This window comes from Rhipicephalus microplus, chromosome X (assembly GCF_043290135.1).
Source record: "Rhipicephalus microplus isolate Deutch F79 chromosome X, USDA_Rmic, whole genome shotgun sequence".
Lineage (NCBI taxonomy): Eukaryota > Metazoa > Arthropoda > Arachnida > Ixodida > Ixodidae > Rhipicephalus > Rhipicephalus microplus.
The window spans coordinates 143,802,237-143,823,374 of record NC_134710.1 but is presented as its reverse complement, the minus strand read 5'-3'; the positions used below and the strand labels follow the sequence as shown (position 1 = coordinate 143,823,374).

General features: G+C 48.2%; 1 protein-coding gene across 1 annotated transcript in view; it reads left to right on the top strand.

Moving 5' to 3' along the window:
• Positions 1-1,937: 1,937 nt before the first annotated feature.
• LOC142775113 (uncharacterized) overlaps positions 1,938-21,138 on the top strand; it is a 32,825-nt gene continuing 13,624 nt past the window's right edge. Inside the window, exons 1-3 of the mRNA XM_075876456.1 lie at positions 1,938-2,144; positions 3,648-3,962; positions 19,424-21,031. Of these exons, the coding sequence (XP_075732571.1) occupies positions 1,938-2,144; positions 3,648-3,962; positions 19,424-21,031 (2,130 nt within the window). The remainder of the gene's footprint in view (positions 2,145-3,647; positions 3,963-19,423; positions 21,032-21,138) is intronic.

Here is a 21,138-nt window from a genome sequence, read left to right as displayed (position 1 = left end):
GAAGAATGTGCTCTTAAAGACAGTCCAGTCGGTTAGGGAGCCTTCATGGTTCTCAAACCACGTTCGAGCTGCATCTTCCAAATAGAAGAAGACATGCCGAAACGTTTCTTCGTCATCCCATCTGTTAAAGATGCGGATGCGCTCCAGCTTCTTCAGCCACTCTTCCGGGTCTTCACCAGGAGATCCTCGGAATGATGGGGGCTCACGAGGTTGTTGCAGAACGACGGGAGGGTTGGTAGCGCTGGTCATGGTGCCTGCGTTGATCATCGTGGTTTTTACGTCTTCTTTCCGCTTCTTATCCGGGAGCAGTCCAAACTCTGGCTGAAGGCCGTGCTGTCGGCAGCTGACACGAGTTGGGCGTGCTTGTCGTTTTGGGCTTGCTTGTCGGCTTGGCAATGGCTTAGCGTTCATGTACCCCGCACCTCCACCAGATGTCACGCAGCAAAGGAAGGAAAACAAGTTAATTGGAGCGAACCTGTGCTCCCCTAACAACTGAAAGAATACACAGGCGGCGAAGCAGCGGCCGGCAGAACGACGTGCACGCTAGTGAGCGTCGGAGATCGAATGTCGCGGCATCGGCTGTGCGGAAATTTATATCCCTCGGCGCGAAGGTTTCTCGAATAGTACAATTGTATCGGGAACGCTGTGATAGCGTTTGTTTGAAACGCTGTTTGTTCGGAACGTTCGAAACGCTGTTCGATAGCGCTTGTTCGAAACGCTGTGAAAACAGTGATAGCATAGGCCAGCGCAGCCAGGCCGAAAAAGCAAAACACAAATAAACAAACCCAATGCATGGTTCCCGGCAATATAAATTGTGGTGGTGGTACTTGTAAAACGTGAATTGTGGTAGTACATGCTTTATAAGGTTGTAATAAAATTGAGATATGCTTTCGTATTACTCAACGAGTCATAGTATATCCTTGCTGGTCTCTGCTTTGGGATTCACGCCGCTGACATTAGTTTCGGTAAATGTGACGTCTATGTTGTAACGTGAATGTCGACATTGCGTCTGACAACAAAGTACTTTGTACACGCCGACTCAAAGCCATAAATTTTGGCATAAGCAACTGCACGCTGACTGCTTCTAGAAAAATCGGTTCCCACAATGCGAGGGATCTGTAGGAATGTTTTTCTTTGTTTTCTCATGTCTTTCCACGAGGAACGACGCAAAGAGCTCAATGGCTTGATTTCGCTTGCGCCGTTTTCGCCAGATATATTCCGCGATAGCCGAAAACCCTGAAAGGAACTTGTATCTAATTTATGCAGCCAATGAAACCGAAGAACTCGAGGGCTTGGTGCAATGAAAATTGCTACTGAGAGCAGGAATAAGTGTACTAGTTACACATATAGGATAGTGCATGTACCGCATTCACTTGAATTGTGTGCATAGTATATATATTCAGTTATGTGCATACCGTATATCTATGTTCACCATGGAGTAAAGTGTAAGACTGGGGTAGTTGGTAATGCATTATTCACCATGGCTTCTACAAAATTGTGAACGCCTCTGGCTGCTTTCTAGCACGCTTCTGTTGTCTTTCAGTGCATCTCTTTACCGAAATTGCGTGCCTTTATCCTCTCGTCTGTGTCTTTTATTGGTATCGCATTGTTTTCGTCCTCTTAGTGCACGCGTATTTAGGGTCTTTCAGTGCATTTCCGTGCTTTCCCTGTACAGAATAACTCGGCCATATATTTATTGCTGATCACCCGTCTCTGATCCAAATGGGCAGATGCAACATATATCCCAGACGGCGCTCTTCACGCAAGTGTAAACTCTTCTCTGATGTATCTCTTTTATTAAGTTACAGGCAAACTTACAGATCGCAGAGGGACGACGACGAAGTGTTCGGGTATCCAAGCGCTTGTCTCCGTGCTCTCCTATTTTTCCGGTGAAACGTTCAGTTTTGTATGGTGCCTCGGCTCCGCGTCTTGCGGCCATGAACGCGGGGCCTACCGGAGGACCGCCTGGCCAGCAGTCATCTCAGCTGACCACCGCGAGGAAGAGTGGAACTTCACTCTGTGACAGCGAGTACACAGAGCTGTACTCAGCCGCCTCCGAAGACGACTCATCCGACGATGATTTCATTCCTGCCCGGAGCAACGGGGCGAAGAGAAAGATCGTCAACGCAGCCTCGCCCACCTCTGCATGTACAGCAACTATGAAGTCAAGGCATGAACGATGGCCACAAGTCATCATCTTTGTGCCAGAGGAGTCCTCAGGAAAGCTGCGACTACTGAACAGGAAAGCACACTCTGCTTTTTTTGGAACGTGTGGTACCTCATGAAATCAAGGAAATCAGAGTAAATACGTGAAAAAATACACTCGCAATAGACATATTCCGCGTGAATGCGCAATTGGACCACTAAAACAAGTGACTGAGCTACGCGGCATCAAAGTGCGTCCCTTTACACCGATTGACAACTCATCCATAGCTGGTCTGATATACGACGCAAACATTGCGATTCCCAACGCTGATTTGCCTACCCTCATCAAACCGGCAAATGAGGATACTGTCATCACTCAGGTACACCGCCTTGGGAAGTCACGCTGTGTGAAATTGGTCTTCAAAGGCGATTGCGCACCATCCCATGTCAAAGTTAGACATTTTCGAATTCCTGTTTGGGCTTTTGTGCAAAAGCCACTTCAATGCCACCAGTGCTTTAACCTAGATCAAGTCAAGGGTTTTTGCCCGAACTCACTACGGTGCCCCCGGTGCACAGAGCCCGTTCGGAAGATGCGTGTCAGTCCACATTTCTTAAATGCAGTAACTGTAATGGCTCACACACTGCCTCACGGAAAGACTGCCCTCGAATCAAGAAGGAGTGCACGGTGTTTAAGCAAATGGTTACAACCAATTCGACCCACAGGGATGCTGCCGAAACAGTCCCGCGTCGGTAGTGGAGTCGATGCCATCGTTCGATCTCAAAGACTGCGCAAGCTCGAAACGACAGCGCCACCTCTACTGCTGCACCATCAAGTCAAGCCGCAACAGGACCGACAAATTCAAAGAAGACTTCGGAGAGGAAAACTATTTCTGAAGAGCAATGGCCTAGTCTTCCACTATTTCTGAAGAGCAATGCCTATTCTTCCAAATCATCGCTAACCATAGAACGTCAGCAGACGACGCCCACTCAGGGATCTTCACCAACCGCTGATGACACACATAAGAAAGGTGGCAAGTCATAACTATGCTTCGTTCCCTCATGGATACCATATGGCAGATCTTGTTCGACGTGTGGACAACACTTTCTCGAAACGCTCTTTAAGTAGTGGACGCCTTAAGCCCAGTACTTGAATCGCTCGAGTAGAAATATGGCTAATGATCACCATCATTTCCGAGAAGTCAAGAAAGCATCCATCATTCAGTGCAACTCCAGTTAACTAAAACCGTGTCTTTTCGGACTTTCGCCAATTTGTGTGCGTCATTATGTTCCAAGTCATCAACATTTGTGAACCCAGTGCGTGTGCGAGCTCTCTTTTCTCATTTTTTTCCATCTTTAAAACTCCCTCGTCCCTATCCCCAGTGTAAGGTAGCATACTGGTCTTTCCAGACTGGTTAACATCCCAGCCTTTCCTTTCCCTCCTGTTCCTCCTCCTCCCTACAGCTTGCAGATTATTCCTTATTGCAACAGTTCGTTCTCTATAGGAGCACACGCCAATTAACTCCGATATCCTGGTGCAGTACGGCTACCGCCTCCCGGACCAGACCGAGGAAATGATGATATACGTGAAGGTGCAGTTCCAAACGAGACGCGACCACTACTACGTGTACCCGATCCTGTGTGTGCGTCCCAGGGAGGCGCAGTCCTTGGCGCGCATTAATCCTTATCCCATCATTGGCTCTTTCCTACAATACGTCAAGCTCAGGATGGGCCAGCTGTGTGGCGAGCCGTTCTCCATGGTGTCACGCATCCCGGCGTTCCCCACCCCGCAGCTGCGCTGGACGGCCAAGGATGCCCAGGTGGGTATTCACGACACGCGCAAGCCCAGAGCAGTGTATAGCTGAACGTTACGTGCGATGTGAGAAGTGTCACCTGTATAGCAGTGGGACAGCTGTGGCCTGACAGTCAAACCGTGTGTGTGTGTGTGTGTGTGTGTGTGTGTGTGTGCGCACGTGTGCATGCGTGCGTGTGTGTGTGTGGTACAGAAAACGTACTGCGTTTTGGCCGGGTATGCATTGCATACGAAAGAGCAGAATAGATGAAGAAATTAGTCGGCTGCGTTATGCTGCAAATCACCTGTTCACCTGGGCACGCGGCGGATCAAGAAATGAAGGGGGGGGGGGAAAGCTGACCTCCGATTCCATTCAGTTTTCAATCCATACAGTACGTCGAATATCTCCCGTCACATCCTGGAAGCCGGCCTCTGCTACAATGACACGAGCAGTTATGAACGTTAAATACTTGGCAACAAATTTCACAAAACACTGTTTAACTTCATACACAACACAGCCCTAATGGTGCACATGTGATACAATATAATATTCATTAAGAGTAGGTGAGTGACGTAATAAAAGAAAGCTGGCAGTTGCTCCGTGTATGAATACAACCGATGAGCGAAGCTCATTCGAAGAGGGCCGCAAATGACTATGGGCTTATCTCGCTGCTGGCTTTGATGAAGGTGGTAGGGCTGCGAGCGGGCGGGGAGAGCGTTTACCTCGCTCTATGGGGGAACGACTGAGTGAGTGAGTGTGAAGCGCGCGCCGCGCAAGCTGGCCCAGGGTAAGGACCAACCACTGGGTGGAGTGGAACTTCGAAAACCCCAGGGAATTAAAGACGGCAGGGCGAAGCGATGGTTTCGTGCGTTTGCCGGTTTTATGGGAAAGGGCAGAGGTAAAAAAGGGGGAGAGGGAGAGATGTTGGAGATGAGTGCGAATGGGAATGGCTGGGCTCCACAAAAAAAAAAGGAACCTACCAGCTTCTTTCACGAGCTGACCACCCACTTCCCAGATAGCCAATAGGCAAACTGAGCTATAAACGCCCAAATTTCAAATAGCGCTTGTGGAATGGAAGCCGCTGTTCATATCCACTGCATTAAACTAGCGCTTCGCTTCGCCGCATATATATTCCGCCACACAGGATCGGTCGATTTCGCTTTGTGACCAATTTTCGCGCAAAAAAATTATGTGTGTGTGAAAACGGAGCACCTATGTGCAAACATCGTGATGTCAACCTGTATCACGTTGTCGCACATAATGTTGGTTAAGTATGTCGGCAAACAATCGACAACAAAAACGAGTGAAAAGCTGTCTGTATTTGGTCTTTATAGTCCCACACGCGTAGTGGCTGGTGTTCGCTCTTCGTGTGCAAGGGCATCGGTGGCTGGTGTTCGCTCGCCACTCATGCAAGCGTTTTACCAGATAAAAAGGAGATACCTGTAGCAATGGTCAATCGCGGACGGCACATTTTCTGTGCACGTAAGAATTTTCTAAACATATCCGCGCTGCTAAACAGGGCGAGCCATCACAACAAGCACCGTCGTAAATGAACATAATGAAAATTCGACAACAGTCAACCAAACCTTGCTGCTAACCAAATTTCAGCTTACAAACCAGCCTTTCCGATAATATACTCAACTTACCACATTGTGCCAGTTTTCATGACGAGCAAGAAAAAATCTATGGTTTAATGTGCCATAAATGATATAATTCGGCTGCCCACCAAGAGTACGATGCTGCTGAATGCTGTGTGTGTGTATGTGTGTGCTTGTGTGCATGTGTGTGTGTTGTGTGTATGTGCATGCATGTCTGTTGTTATGCCAGCGAGTCCTCGGCAAACGACCGTGCCTCTGAAAAAGGCAATCTGGGTCAAGGCCAGCCCGCAGTCCGCCTGGCGCGATCAACTCGACGGCGTGAACACGCGCGGCGCTTCTCTGGCCCACGTGCATTGAGTCAGCTGCGCACGTGACAGCGAGCCGGCGTCCTCGTGTCTGGTGGTCTGACGCATGGCGCGGCAACCCCATTGGAGGAGTCTGCCTTGACGACCAGCGGCGCTTCTGATTGGACATTTTGGTTGGACCCGGTGTAAATAAAAGAAGCCCTGCGGCGCGTCGCGATCGGATGTCCTATGAGAGAGGAGTCCCCATGTCGGAGAGCCGACATGTGTGTGAGTCAGCGGTCTTAGGCGAAAAGTTGACCTATGTATTAGAGAGGAGAGCTCGGCTCTTCGAGTCTCTGTCGGCCCCAGTGCCGAAATTGTAACGCCTCTGTATATATGCTGTACATAAACCTTGTTTAACTCACCGTCGTCTCGTCCGCTCGTCTTATCAGCTCCGCGCAGAAGCAGTCGCGGGCTGAGAAACATACGCTACCAAACGGCTGGTGACCTTCCCGGCGGAGTTGAAAGCAGTGGCGCCTTCGGGGCCGTGTTGGCGTCGCCGTCTTTCGCAACAGTGGTGGCTTCGGCGGGATCGGTCCGGTTCGCAACAGTGGTTGGCAGCTGCGGGATCGGCCGGCGTCAGCGACATCGATGCGGTGAGTGCCTGATGTTTTCCCCTCAGTTCACCAGACTACTCTAGCTCAGGTTGTAGTAGTTTAGAGAAGGGCTGTGTGAAGCATTAGAGTGAGCTTTGATCGTTTCAAGCAAAGTCGAAGTGCTTTGAAACCAAAGTTAATGCGGAGGGGGTAAACACGGGAGAGTGAAAAATTGCTTGCGCGTCTTGCTAGTTGACTTATAGTGGGTACGGCAAGTAAATTGTTAACAGGGGCAAACAGCAAGAGGCTAGTGTGAACGATGGAGAACCTTAAAGTGAAGGAACTCATCGAAATTTGTGAGGAACTCGGCATTACTTTGGGCCGTGCGAAACGAAAGCAAGCGATCCTTGAGATCATGAAGGATGAGGGAGTGTCGGCTGAGGAAGTCGATGAGGCCTGGGTGGATATTAAAGCACGCCGTGAGGAGGCTGAAAGGCGAGAAGTAGAACGTCGCGAGCGCGAGGAGGCCGAGAGACAGGAGCGCCTTGAGATGAAACGACTAGAATTGGCAATCCTACAGTGTTCGCAGGCGCCTAGCGTAGCTTCCCCGACGATTCAGGTCAGCGGTTTTAGAATTCGGGACCAACTGCCACCGTTCGTAGTAGGCGAGGACATGGCGAAGTATCTCGTCAAGTTTGAACACGTCTGTGAGCGAAACGCTTTGGAGCGGCCTCTTTGGGCGCGGAACCTGCTAGCTCTTCTTCCCGGCGAAGTGTCCGACGCGATAACTTGCTTGTCGAGGGAAGCGTTTGAGAGCTATGACGAGGTTAAGGAAGTGCTCTTGAGACGTTATAAGTTGTCACCCGAGGCTTTCAGGCAAAGGTTCCGGTATGCTGAAAAGGGGAATGAGTCACACGTTGACTTCGCGTTTCGTCTTAAAGCCGATTTGATTGAATGGCTCAAGGGCGAAGGTGTTTATGACGACCGCGATAAAGTGGTGGAATGCGTTGCATTGGAGCAATTCTACCGCTGCATCGAGGAGGATGTCAAACTTTGGCTGCAGGACAAACTTGGTGAAGTACAGCTAAACAAGGCAGCAGAGTTAGCTGAGGAGTATTATACTCGCCGAAAGTTGCATAGCAGGGCAGTGCGCGTTGAAAAGGATGAAAGAAAAGAGGGCTTTTCAAAGAAACCTGATCAACGGAAACCCGCTCCGCACCGTAATTTCAAAAGGACCCGTCTCTTACGAAGGACACTGTAGAGGAAGGGAAAACAGAAGCGGAAAAATCGAGTGAGGTTTCTAAACAACGCACTGATACCACACGGGCGTTTGAATCACGGAAGCCGCTAATCTGCTACAACTGCAAAAAGGAAGGACACATCGCGAGAAACTGTCAGGAAAAGTTTGCCTTCGCAGCGATCCGAGAATCAGAAAAAAACATTCGGTTGTTGGAGCCGTATCTCCAAGAAATTAGGGTGAATGAGAAAACATGCCGAGCACTTAGAGACTCAGCGGCAACCATGGACGTTGTCCATCCTTCATTGGTGTCTCCGGAGGACTTCACAGGAGAATGCGCGTGGATCAGGCAGGTCGCCGAGGAGCAGAGTGTTCGCTTACCAATCGCCACGGTTGTCATTAAAGGCCCGTTCGGTGAGCTTCGCACCGAAGCGGCTGTGTCTGCCGCGCTAAATGATCGTTTTCCTTATCTTTTCTCCAACAACTCGGAGCAGCTCCTCAAAGAGCAGGGCAAATCGTTCTTCCCCAACTTTGCGTGCATGGCCCTCACGCGATCGCAAGCGCGAAAGCTTTCGCGGAAGCTGGACCTGGTTCCATGCGGTGAACTCTCAAGTGACCTTGTCGGCGGGTCGACGGAACCCCAGAAAGGAAAGTTTCCGCATGAGTCATGTGAGCAGTCACGCGAGCGGCCCGTCGCCGACACGACCGGCGCGGTTTCCGGAGAAAGGGGAGACGACATGGCGCCATTGAGTCAGAGCGAGAGGGCTGCAACGCTCTCGCCTGTAGCGGAAAGTTGGAGCGAGCTGCCGAGAGTTGATCGAGAGACGCTCATTCGAGAGCAGAGTGAGGATCTCTCGATTGAAGCGCTAGTGGAAAGCCAAATTGAAGCGCTAGTGGAAAGCCAGAAAAACGCGGCAAAAGTGCTGTCGAAGGAGCACTACGAGAAATCGGGGAAGAAGCGCTAGTGGAAAGCCAAATTGAAGCGCTAGTGGAAAGCCAGAAAAACGCGGCAAAAGTGCTGTCGAAGGAGCACTACGAGAAATCGGGGAAGAAGCGCGCTTTTGAAGTTGATAATCAGGTAATGCGGCTGCAGCCATCCAAAAGGAACAAGCTTGAGGTTGATCGGGAAGGGCCCGCCAAAGTATTATCGAAGCCTTGCGATACAAATTATGAGGTGCAAGTAGGAAGGCGGCAGAACGAAATTTACAACTTGATGAAACCCAATGTTCAACATCAAGCGGTCGTAAATCAGCTGTTGAAGGCTTCGGAGGAAGAGGAAGCAGAAAATTTGAGTTCTAGTGAGGTAATCGAAGGGGGATCGAAAGTAATCCGGGAGCAGATAAACCTAGAGCCAAGCTTAAGTGAAGGAGGACCTGAGAAAGAGGACCTGAGAAAGATTGTTTCCGAGTTTGGGTATGTGTTGTCGGACCGTCCCGGAGACACGACGGTGATCGAACACGATATCGAGCTAAGCGGTGAGGAGTCAATCAGTAGCAAGCCGTATCGTTGTTCCCCTGTGCAACGTCGAAAGTGTGAGCCGCTCTTGGTGCCGCATAGGTATCGTCGCCTAAAAGTGGCCGGTTACTGAAGTGGAGCATGTTGCTCCACAGCGCAACTTTGACGTTCGCTATCAAAAAAAAAATAAAGGAAAGGTAAACGCTAATGCAGGTGCATTGAGCAGTGCGTTCCAGCTAGTAACTTCTCAACCTTTCGGTTTCTGGCTGGCGATTCGGGGCAAAAATTTTGACCTCATCACGACCTTAGCTGAGCGCTCTCGTTTAGAGTGATCACAAGGGGCCAGCTTTATGTGGTATTCTAATCCGTTACGTTGTTGTAAGTGTGAAAAATTCAAGTTCTTACTTTAAGAGTCTTGTGTCCCACATGTGCCTCTTGATGTAGAGGGAACAAAATTCCAATAGACACGTAGATAGGTATATGTTGTACTATACTTTGTCTGGTGTTCTGTCGGGTGACCGAGGGCACTTGCTTGTGTCGTGTGTTGTCTGTTGTCGATCCGTTCTTGGCAAGTTGCAGAACCATAGACAAGTGCTGAAACCGAAGATGGTCAGAAGAGACGAGTGAAGCTGGTCGACAAGTTGTGGCGACAAGCCAGTGGAGCTGGGATCCGTCGTCAAAAATGGGATGTGTTCCCGGAACAGTCTGGAGCTGTATTCTCCCCATGTCCCTGGAGGCGAACCTGGAGGGACTTGGCGAACGAGCGCACCTGACATCCGAGCCCCGGGGAAGCAGCTCGTCTTTCCGGTGCATTGTATGGCGGCGGGGGTGCTGTTATGCCAGCGAGTCTTCGGCAAACGACCGTGCCTCTGAAAAAGGCAATCTGGGTCAAGGCCAGCCCGCAGTCCGCCTGGCGCGATCAACTCGACGGCGTGACCACGCGCGGCGCTTCTCTGGCCCACGTGCATTGAGTCAGCTGCGCACGTGACAGCGAGCCGGCGTCCTCGTGTCTGGTGGTCTGACGCATGACGCGGCAACCCCATTGGAGGAGTCTGCCCTGACGACCAGCGGCGCTTCTGATTGGACATTTTGGTTGGACCCGGTGTAAATAAAAGAAGCCCTGCGGCGCGTCGCGATCGGAGGTCCTATGAGAGAGGAGTCCCCATGTCGGAGAGCCGACATGTGTGTGAGTCAGCGGTCTTAGGCGAAAAGTTGACCTATGTATTAGAGAGGAGAGCTCGGCTCTTCGAGTCTCTGTCGGCCCCAGTGCCGAAATTGTAACGCCTCTGTATATATGCTGTACATAAACCTTGTTTAACTCACCGTCGTCTCGTCCGCTCGTCTTATCAGCTCCGCGCAGAAGCAGTCACGGGCTGAGAAACATACGCTACCAAACGGCTGGTGACCTTCCCGACGGAGTTGAAAGCAGTGGCGCCTTCGGGGCCGTGTTGGCGTCGCCGTCTTTCGCAACAGTGGTGGCTTCGGCGGGATCGGTCCGGTTCGCAACACTGTGTGCATGTGTGTGTGTATGCGTGTGTACTCATTTATACGAATATATAAGACAACACCGAGAAACTGGGCTCCTGCTGCTAGGAGAAGCATGACAGGCTATCTCCTTTTGTCTGTAAAGCTTTTGTCCACTACACAAACATATTTTATATTTGAGACAAACAAAAATATTTCTTGATATAGATGCTTGTCCTCTAAATTTCAGCATAATTCAATGGCGTATATTGTGCAATAGAACTGCCACCCGCACCGGTGCCCACCGTGGTGAACATCTCGTGTGTTTTACGCCGTCAAGAGCCGGGAATCGTACCCGGATGGCGGGCTCCAGTGGGGCTAGACTTACCTGCGTGTCATGTTGATAGCAGAGTTTGTTTACCGCTTGTATATCGGCCTGAGCGGGATCGAGTTATCGTTGAATAACTGCACACGCTTTTATTGCCTGGACCATGGTACCCTTTTTCCTTTTTCTGTTTAAGAAGTATAAAAAATTGGGCCGGCTGTGCCAAAATTGAAGGTATGTAAAACGATCGCAACAAAAAAAAAACAATAACAAGAACCATGAAAATATAAAGTATAAATGACCCAAATATGCAGAGGTAATGGTACATACAGGAATTAAAAAAAACACTTACGTTAACGACTCTACAAAAGGAATTGATCAGTCCTCCGTCTTCGAGGAAACTCACAGCGCATCTCGAGAGCCAACCTCTGTTTGTTGAAGCAGGACCAGGACGGAAGCACTTTGTGCACAGATAAAGGGCGCCTTGTCCCGTGAAGCAGACACTGCTTTACAGAAGCTTCTTTTATGCTGTGACCTTCGGGCATTCAAATGGTGTCATTATCTTACGCGACACAATCAAATGCATGTAGGATTATTCGAGGCGTTTGTAGAAGTGCGTAAATGAGAGACCGATATTGAAATTTATGGAGATTCGTGGCTGAGCTGAGGATCACTGTGTGACAAATACACTATATACACGGTCATCAAACCACGTAGTTCGGCGGGGCTCGGGCCGGTTACCCAACGCAACCATATTATTTAAGGTGTCTTAACTGTATTGTAATGACTCTCACCTAAATTTTAAAAAATTTAACGTGAAAAAAATTTCCTTTTTCGCCAATGGAATCCGTACCCACAACCTTTGAATTACGTATTTCAAAAGTTGTGCGTGCGGATCTAACCAAAAAGAACGGTGATTTTTAGTGCAGTTTCTTTCGTTCAATTTATGTTGGAATTATCACAATAGAGTGAAGAACCACGGCTATTGTCCCCTGTACGTTCGCTGGCTTTCCTGTCTGTTTCATTAGCTGTGCACAAACGATACGATATTAATCGGTAGAACACGGAGGAAGCGTTTCTACAAGGGCGAAAAGATAATTGAAATGTTCCATACTAAACGAGCACAATATACATTTATAGTGCAGTGCTTTATTTCATAGAGTTCTTAATTCAATTAAACTCTTTTGGTATTTTATAATATCGTGTCTAACAAAAAAAACGAGCCTTTAAATTTACACTTTTTTCTTCATTCATCGCGAGTCTTGTTCTAGCTGACTAGATGCCTTCATGTAGTATGCGGAAGATTTCAAATGCGGAGCATTTCTTGGTCGCGCGAGGTCGCGGATCCGGCATCGGCGGCGCCGTCGACATCGCTACATGCTCGTCTACATGCTCGCGTCTCGTGCCAACTGTCACTCCCCTCCCGCTCTCTCACCTTGCAAGGCCGACGCAGGTAGCGTCTACTAGTAAAAAACCGACTGCTCGCGCTTCGAAACTGTTCAGTAGCCACCCATATATGTAGGCACTGCATCGCGCGTTCGGAATTCAGTCACGGGCGTCTTGACTTGGCTTTCGCCTGTCCTGACGCTTTGCTTGACTCGAGTACATGCGATGGGAGCAACAGTACCTTCAACCAGTAGTGGGGCACAACCACAGCGTCCCGCCACTCGTTGAAGGCAACCCTTCTCCTTCGTTCAATGAATCAGAAGAGTAAAGACGAAATAACAATTAAGCATTCCGGAACCATACTAAATTACCTAACATTCGCGCGATACCCCCAGCTCACTGCGACGCATTTACTAGAGTTCCCCCTGTGGAGGGATGTGGGCTGCTCTTTTTCGTCAGCTGCCAGCTCGTAATAACATCACGTGCTATGCGTGACGCCAACGGGCAAAAACAGTGTTCCCACTCGCCGCAATGGCAACAGGCAGCGCTGACTGACGCTCCCACTTTTAAATACACATGTATACCCAATAAAGTGAACGGAGGGATGACCGCCATCGTAACTCAGTCGTATAGCATCAGACGTGTAATTCGAAGGTCGCACGTTTTGATCCTGCCAGTGGCAAGTTATTTTTTCGTCTACGTTTCTTTTTCCACATTTGATTGATTGATATGCGGGGCTTAACGTACCAAAACCACCATATGATTATGAGAGATGCCGTAGTGGAAGGCTTCGGAAATTTCGACCAGCTGGGGTTTTTTAACGTGCACCCAAATCTGAGCACACGGGCCTACAACATTTCCGCCTCCATCGAATATGCAGCCGCCGCAGCCCGGATTCGATACTGTTACCTGCGGGTCAGCAGCCGAGTATATACCACCGCGGCGGGCGAGTGCTGAAGTGCACCCATGCAATAAAGTGTCTGAAACTTTCCTGATGATAGTTTTAGAGACACATGGTGCTTAAGTTTATTTTGCAGCTTTTTTGATTCCAGCACTAAATCTATTTTAGATTAATCAGCATGGTAAACTCGGAGATCAGTACCGGTGAATCGCCTTACAACATCGCGACACCAGCTAAATCCGAGGCCACGTGTTAATCATCATAAGCCTGTACATTATGGCGCACTGCTCGGCCGGTGCACATCGTCTTTGTTGTCTTCACCCGCTAGCACTCGAGCATATGCGGCCGGCTAATTAGCTATCAGGGGCGAAGTTCCTAAGCAGCGGGTCTGTTCCTCTTGGCTCGCGGTACTTGATCGCCAATAGTTCCATGACTCCCTCAGCATGTGCGGAGGAACGGACGAAGAGGTGAATGGATGGATGAACGGACGGACGTACAGACAGACATACAGAACAAACAATTCACGGTTTACCAATAAAACCCTCCGAAGCTTGGTCCCACTCATCATCATTCACTCCGTGTAAATTCTGTGATTTTTTGGCTGGATGGTATACTTGGTTAGTTAGGCCAGAAATGCTTTGACTAGGCTAATTATGCGAAGTCATTGTAAGGCCGAGGTAATTATGCCACATCTTATAAACCAAGCTGATGAAGGCATGTCAAGCTATAGAACTGTGCTACCTAATGCATGCTAGGTGATGAGCTAACCAAACTATGCTTATTAACTCGATGATATTCATGAGCACGTTAAGTAAAACCATGGTAATTATCCCTTACTGATACGATAACAGGTAGGATCTTGCTAATCAGGAATACATTTAATAGCACCATACTAATCATGGCCTCGCTAATTGCGCCTGAGATGATTGCTTTATAATTAAAGCCTTATCAATAAGAACAAGGCAGCTCAGTGTAATTGTAGTTAATCATCAGTCATTTAGTACAACCAAATTAAGACAGAGCTGATGCGGTCTTCACTTCGAAGCCGATGATGCACATGAGTAGACGAACAACACTAAAACAATGCAAGAAGCTATAGGTTATCAGAAGCTCCTCTCTTGTATACTGCAAGCTCACCAAATTATTTTATATGCAAAGAAGCTGCCGCTTAGCGTTCACCGCATCAAACGCTTTACAGTCACAGCGGCACCATCACAGTTACGAGTTGAACTGAGGCCTTCTAAGAATCAACGAGTTTGTATTAAGGTTCACACGTCAATTACCTTGATTGACAGACGCCCGCGGCGCAGATCGGGTACGCCCACCACGCTCGCTCTTGCCAAGGAGCAGTAGCCAAGTCGTGCAGCACGATTAATCTATCAGCTTTATCGCACAGACTATGCACACATGCACGCTCAAGTAAAAGTGATATCGCCACGTGGCTACGATGTCTCGCATTATATTTCACTGCGCTCACGACGTATCCAACCGCAGCTGCGTTGCCGCCATGATGCGAGTGCCCCTAGTGGCCACCTGTCCTTATATTAATTTGCAATATTTGACAGAAGCGAAGCGAGCAGCACGAGAGTTCTGCATGAGCACCCTTGCTGCCTTCGAGATTGGAATTGTCCATGCTCTAGGTGGAACGGATTCCTGTCTGAAAGAGGACATACGCCCACAAACATGCCTGGGGGACGCGCTTGGCTAAAGAACAGCGCGACAATCAAACTTGACCCGCTGGTCGCGGGATCGAGTCCCAGTTGCGACGGCTGCATTTCTGATGGAGGCGGAAATGCTGTAGACACATGTGCTCAGATTCGGCTGCACGTTAAAGAGCCCAGGCGGTCGAAATTTCCGGAGCTCTCCACTACGGCATCTTTCGCAATCATATGGTGGTTTTTGGGACGTTAAACCCTACATATCAATCGGCATGTTGACTGAGTGGCGGCGCTAAAGTGTTCGCACGCAGCGTATCTTTGATAAGCGCCGCAAATGTCCTACAGTCGTTTCCAACGCCACGCGCAATCCTGTAGCCATTTTCATCAACGCTGCCATCACGCGCTTCGCGCTGTCTTCATGCCATGGCCACCGCAGAGCGAGTTCGGAGCAAACTCGTCTGCCCGAGAAGCTCGGGCCATTCTGCATAGCACCCCTGTCACGATTCAACTAGTCGTTTCATCTTATAAATGTACACAGTTCAAGGTTTCGAGGGTAAAGCTAAACATGCAAAATCGTATTTCGCATTGGGCATATGAGTAAACTGAGATTGAAAGCGATCTGTTATGAAAGGTTGTGGGCTGCTTGCGGCATACGGTAAGGTAATAATACATGGCTCGCATTGCACGTGGCGGCGCTGTCTGGCGGCGGCACTCTCTCGAATTGTGTTTGAACATGCATGCTCAATAACACTCGCAGGGCCCTTTGATGTTCCAAGAAAATATCTAAAAACATGACTTGACCAGAACATTAATGAAACAGACGTCAACATCATTAGTTTTTTTTTGTTTTCCGAATCTTTCATTAAGTCTGTTTTTTAACAACAACTCCCAATTCAGGCAATTTTTACTAAATAGTATTGTCCAGGTTGAACTTCCTCTGGCTTCATTTAACGGGTAATTCATCGCGCAAAATATACCTCCATTTTCTTTTTTTTATGACTACCTTATCACTTATGCCGTAGACGCAATCTTTGACTTCATTTCTTGCTCTCAACAACCGTGCTTGTAAACAATATACAAGATAACAGTTTTAGAAGAAAAAAAGCTTCTCAAGGGTGGAGGTCATGCGTGGCGCTGCGAAAGAAATACAAATACGTTAATTTAGAGCTAGAGCTGAAAAATAATTCCGTTTTATTTTGTGCTAATAAATGTATACATACAGTATAACATAATGTTACAACAAAGAACATTGACATAGAAAAGAAATAAACTCCGCGAACACAAGTTATCGTTAGCGTCAGTATATGGCGGCAGCGTGAAGTCTGCAGGGATCATCGCAATGCTAGGCAAATCTGACTTTAAAGGGCCCCTGGCACACTTCTTGAGCTTGGTGAGAAAGCACTGCCGATCGATAGTAAAGGCTCCCGACAACACGCGAGCCAAATATTATAGCGCAGCACGCGGTATGGAATTCACAACAAATGATCAAATTCAGCTGAAAATTGCTTTCTCTTCTCCCGGCAATTCACTGAGTAAATCCAAAAATCACTCTTAGTAAGTTCATCTATCAGCCATTGACCGATTTGAACATGAGACGCTCGGTCGTTATAGAGATTGCCGGGGCAGGCCGGGACTTGTCCAGGCGTGCACACAAGATCACACTGAAAAAGCCGCACAATCGAAGAAAAAAAAGCAAAGGTGCCAAATGTCACAAGGCGCGCGTGACCTTATTCTTTGCGCCTGCCATCCCTCTCTGCTTAGCTTCCAGTGCTTTTGTCGGGACGAGAGAAGAGAGAATGCAATCGCAGCATGCGACGACTCTTTGTAACTCCACAAGCACTCGTTCGTGAGGCAATAAGCTATTCCAGAGAGTTCATTCGATGGTTACTTGAAAAAGTGTGTCAGGGCCCTTTTAAAAAGAAAAGAAAAAAATTAGGGTGACATATGCTAACAAGTGACGTTGACCTCGTCGATATCCTAACGTCAGAGCGCATACAGACTCCCACTAGAATGCCGATCGCTGCCGTATAGCTTCCCGGTAAACTAGATTTTACTGGTGTTCAGATAAAAGCGAAAAGCTGGGCGGAAGGAAACACGACGTACCTACTTCCGGCTCAAATCGGAAACGCTAAAGTCTATAGTAATGATCCATAAATATTGTATGTGTAATGGGGCGCTGGCCACTCATAACGAGAGAGAGAAAGAGAAAGTACGGAGAAAGACGGGGAGGTAAACAAGGGCCAAGCCACGGTACGCTATTCTGCACTGGGGAAGGAGAGAGGGGGAAGGAAAGTTACAGAGGAGCAGAAAACAGTCAGTGACTGCGCCGACGCGTAACGATTTCGAGGAAAGACAGGCACTCGATGACCTTATGGAATTCACAAGAATGCAAGTTCATAAACCCGAAATAATAACCCCTGTAAATGCCACTCATAATATTGTACACAGCACCGTAATGTTGCATTGTACTATATTATAGTAATTTATTTGAAACTTAAATATATCTTTGTACCTCTGTGTACTGCCACCAAAGGATAGTACTAACATCAGTGTTATGGGAAGCAGAGGTTGTAGGCATACGGCAATCGTTACGCGCTCACTGGATTTCGTACCGATCGGTTGTGCCCTCACGATCTCCGACGTCAGCGTAGCCCTGGCCGACTGGGCTGGCCCTACATCATCAATTGACATTGATCTCCGACAACAGTGTAGCTCTGACATACTGGACTTGCTACGGACAGTGAAAAAAAAAGAGGCTACGGACAGTGAAAAGAGGCTACGGACAGTGAAGAAAATTGTTGTTGCGAAAAAGCAGACAGAAAAGTCACAAGATATTTACACTATTCCCAAGTGCGGACAACAAGGGTACATAAGCAAGCGCCAGTCTCAAATCACGTCGCCGTGTTCCTCGACGATGCTCTTTGCCCTTTAGTATGAGATATATTAGGGCAGCAGAGCAGTAAAGATAGACTCGCACGTTTCAACAAATGACACACAGAACAAAATCTTCTAAAAATATAAAAATGATGTTGTTGGTAAATTTTGGGATATTGCAGTGGTTTGTTTAATTAGGTGATTTAGTATTTTACTCAAGGTCTCTCGTTGGCGGCTGGGTACGAGCCGTTACACTTCGATGTTGTCAGGCAGTGTTGTGTTAGTATTAAACTAAACACCGCACTTGGAGATATCGTGTTCGACTGCTGACCCGAAAGTTGCGGGATCGAGTCCCGGCCACGGTGGCCGCATTTTCGATGAAGGAAAAAAATGCTTGAGGTCTGTATAGATTAGGCACTCATTCAAAAACACCAGGCACTCGAAATTTCTACAGCCCTCTATTCCGGCGTCTCTCGTTATGTTGTCGTATTATGGGAAGTTTAAACTCTGGCAATTAAAAAAACACCTTAGGCAGGGGTATAGCCAGAAATTTTTTTTAGGGGGAGGGCGGTTCAAGTATACTCTATGTATGTTCACGCGTGCGTTTATATGTGTGCGTAAATATATACACAAGCAAAGTTTGGAAATTGCCCCGCCGCGGTGGTCTAGTGGCTAAGGTACTCGGTTGCTGACCCGCAGGTCGCCGGATAAAATCCCGGCTGCGGCAGCTGCATTTCCGATGCAGGTGGAAATGTTGCAGGCCCGTGTGCTCAGATTTCGGTGCATGCACGTTAAAGAACCACAGGTGGTAGGAATTCCTGGAGCCCTCTACTACGGCGCCTCTCGTAATCATAGCGTGGTTTTGGGACGTTAAACCCCACAAATCAATCAATCAAAGTTTGGAAATTATTTAGAGGGTGGGGGAGAGCTTTAACCCTCTAATTCCGCACCCCCACCACACACACACATACGCTCACCTACGTCCAGGAGACTTAGGCATCCAAAGTCCATTAAGTTCGCTAAGAAAAAAAAGGAACATATCGCAAACTCGTGTGTTTGGTTTCCCTTTGCAGCAGGCTCATGCAAGTATAGGATGCCTGAGACAATAAAATATCGCCAGACTCTTAGCTTGCGATGACTTCCAAGTGGCCCGTTGTAAATGCGCGTAATTATACACCATAGGAATAAGCACCCACGCGAATAGCATTATGTAGTTCACGGTGTGTAAATGTGAGACTTCCATTGACAGCGCTGCTACACAAAGGGCGCTGCCGATAAAAGCCTGTGCACGAGGACACAGCAATTAAAGTAGGTTTAGTCTGATTACGACCATATATATAAGGCAGCTCCACATGCAATCGTTAATGTCTCAAGATATATAGGCGTTCGTCGCACGTTAAGTCACGATTTTGTTATTTCGCTCACAAGCTGAATTTTTTTTTAAATATTTGAAGTCTATACAACTGTTTGGAATTATTTCAAATGCCTTTTTATGCACTAGTAAATAGATAAAATTGAATGGAAGTGTGGATATAGTAAGTTGAAAAAAAATTAAAGGACATTGAGAACTGGTGCTGAACAATGACATAAACTGCTGCAGGCACAGTGTTAACAATTACAAATAAAAGACTAAAGTAGGAAATTTCTATTATTGCAAAATAAGGACTGTCCTTATTTGTATTACAATTTTATTTTCTTTTTACACTATAGACTGGTATTGACAATGTCAGCTGGACACCAAGGCCAAGCTGTCAAGTCCCCTACAGGCCGCAAGTGTCTTTTGAAGCACCGACAGTGACAGTCTTCATCGGCGATTTGGAAGTGGTCTCAGAATGTGACGATGAGGTACAAAAGACACAGCAGAACAGCTTGTCTAGTTTGACAAAACTGAAACCAAGCTTTCAGCCAAAGCAAAGCCACGTCCACCACCACCACAGTCAAGTCAGCGCTTGCTCCAGAGCCCAACCGCCAAATGAACCTGGCAGCAGCCGCTATCAAGTGGGTGACCATTTATCGAGCCCTCAAGTACGCATGAATACGTCAGCAGCCGCGTTCCCAGCTGTGGTAGAATGGCTAAATTCATGCGTGTCCCCTGTGGTGCAGGAAGCAAATAGCGAAATAACCACGAGAAAAACGGTGTCATTCACAGAAGTTCGCCAAGCTATACGCACCGATGTGATGAGCTACAAGACAGAAACAATGACCCCCGCGGGAACTGCGAGCTCACAGAAAACTCTGCAGGAACAACAAGCAGGCTGGGCAGCACTTAACGCGCAGAATACTCGTTGTGTATCTGAAGGCAAAACTTCCGAAGACGCTAGAAGTAAGCCTACGAACCTTGTGACAGTCGCGCATCTACGGGAGAAGACGTCCTCGCAACTGGGCGCAAGTGCTCCTGCACAGACGGTTCATTATACCTCAAGTGGTGAGGCCGACAGAAACGCAGTACCTGGTCACACAAAAGTGGTACTGCAAGCGCAGAAAGCGTCCGCGCAGTTTGCAGATAAGCCGAGCAGCTTTAGCACTCCCGCGCAGAATATCACTGATGCTTCGCGCTGCGGAAATCATGGAAACGCAAAAGATGGAATCCTCGCCCAGGCTCGAACTGCGATGCGACAGGGCGACCCATTCACGCAACTTGGTGAATTGAAGGGCGTGTCAACAACGGCAGCACAGGACATGCGTGACTTCGCACGGCGCACAACCTCTCCGTCTTCGGGTGGTAGGCAAGTAAAGGAAACTAACACTGATCAATCAGCACAGAACGCTTCTTCCATGCGTCTCAAACGAGGGTGGAACCCAGCGATTCGTTTATTAACGAAAACGCCACCATACGACAACACAAGGAAACTCTGCACAAATGCGCAGGCAGCGAGAAAACCTCAGTTTGAAGAGCACCGGCAAGCAGTTGTTAAGCCATATCTGCATCATCCAGTCAAGCAGGTCAGGGAGACCCTGCCACCGAACAAGGCAAATAATCACCAAAAAATCACTTTCAACCACCACTCAGCAGCACTGCCACGCCCGGCTCCTCCAATTAAGCCTAAAGTGGCCAGTCTGTCGATTATCAAGACAAAAGACGAAAAGAGGATCACTTTCGAACGATACTCCTCACACAAGCGTGTAGCAACAGGCGCGGCAAAAACTCTTGCTAGCCCAGGTGAGAAAGCTTACCAAGACGAAGAGGCCAGCTATTCGTGTACTACCAACATTCTTGTAGACGAGAATGCAACAGACCGAGAGATCGCCTGGCAACCCTTGCAGTCAACGCCGAAGGAAGCAGATGACCTCACGCCATTATGCAGCCTACACCTGGAGGTAAGCATGATATATTGGTGCTTGCACTTAACAAACTAGAAATACTTGCACTGGGGCACTTTAAGATGCATGAAAAACTAACTTTTTATTCACATCGATTCAACAAG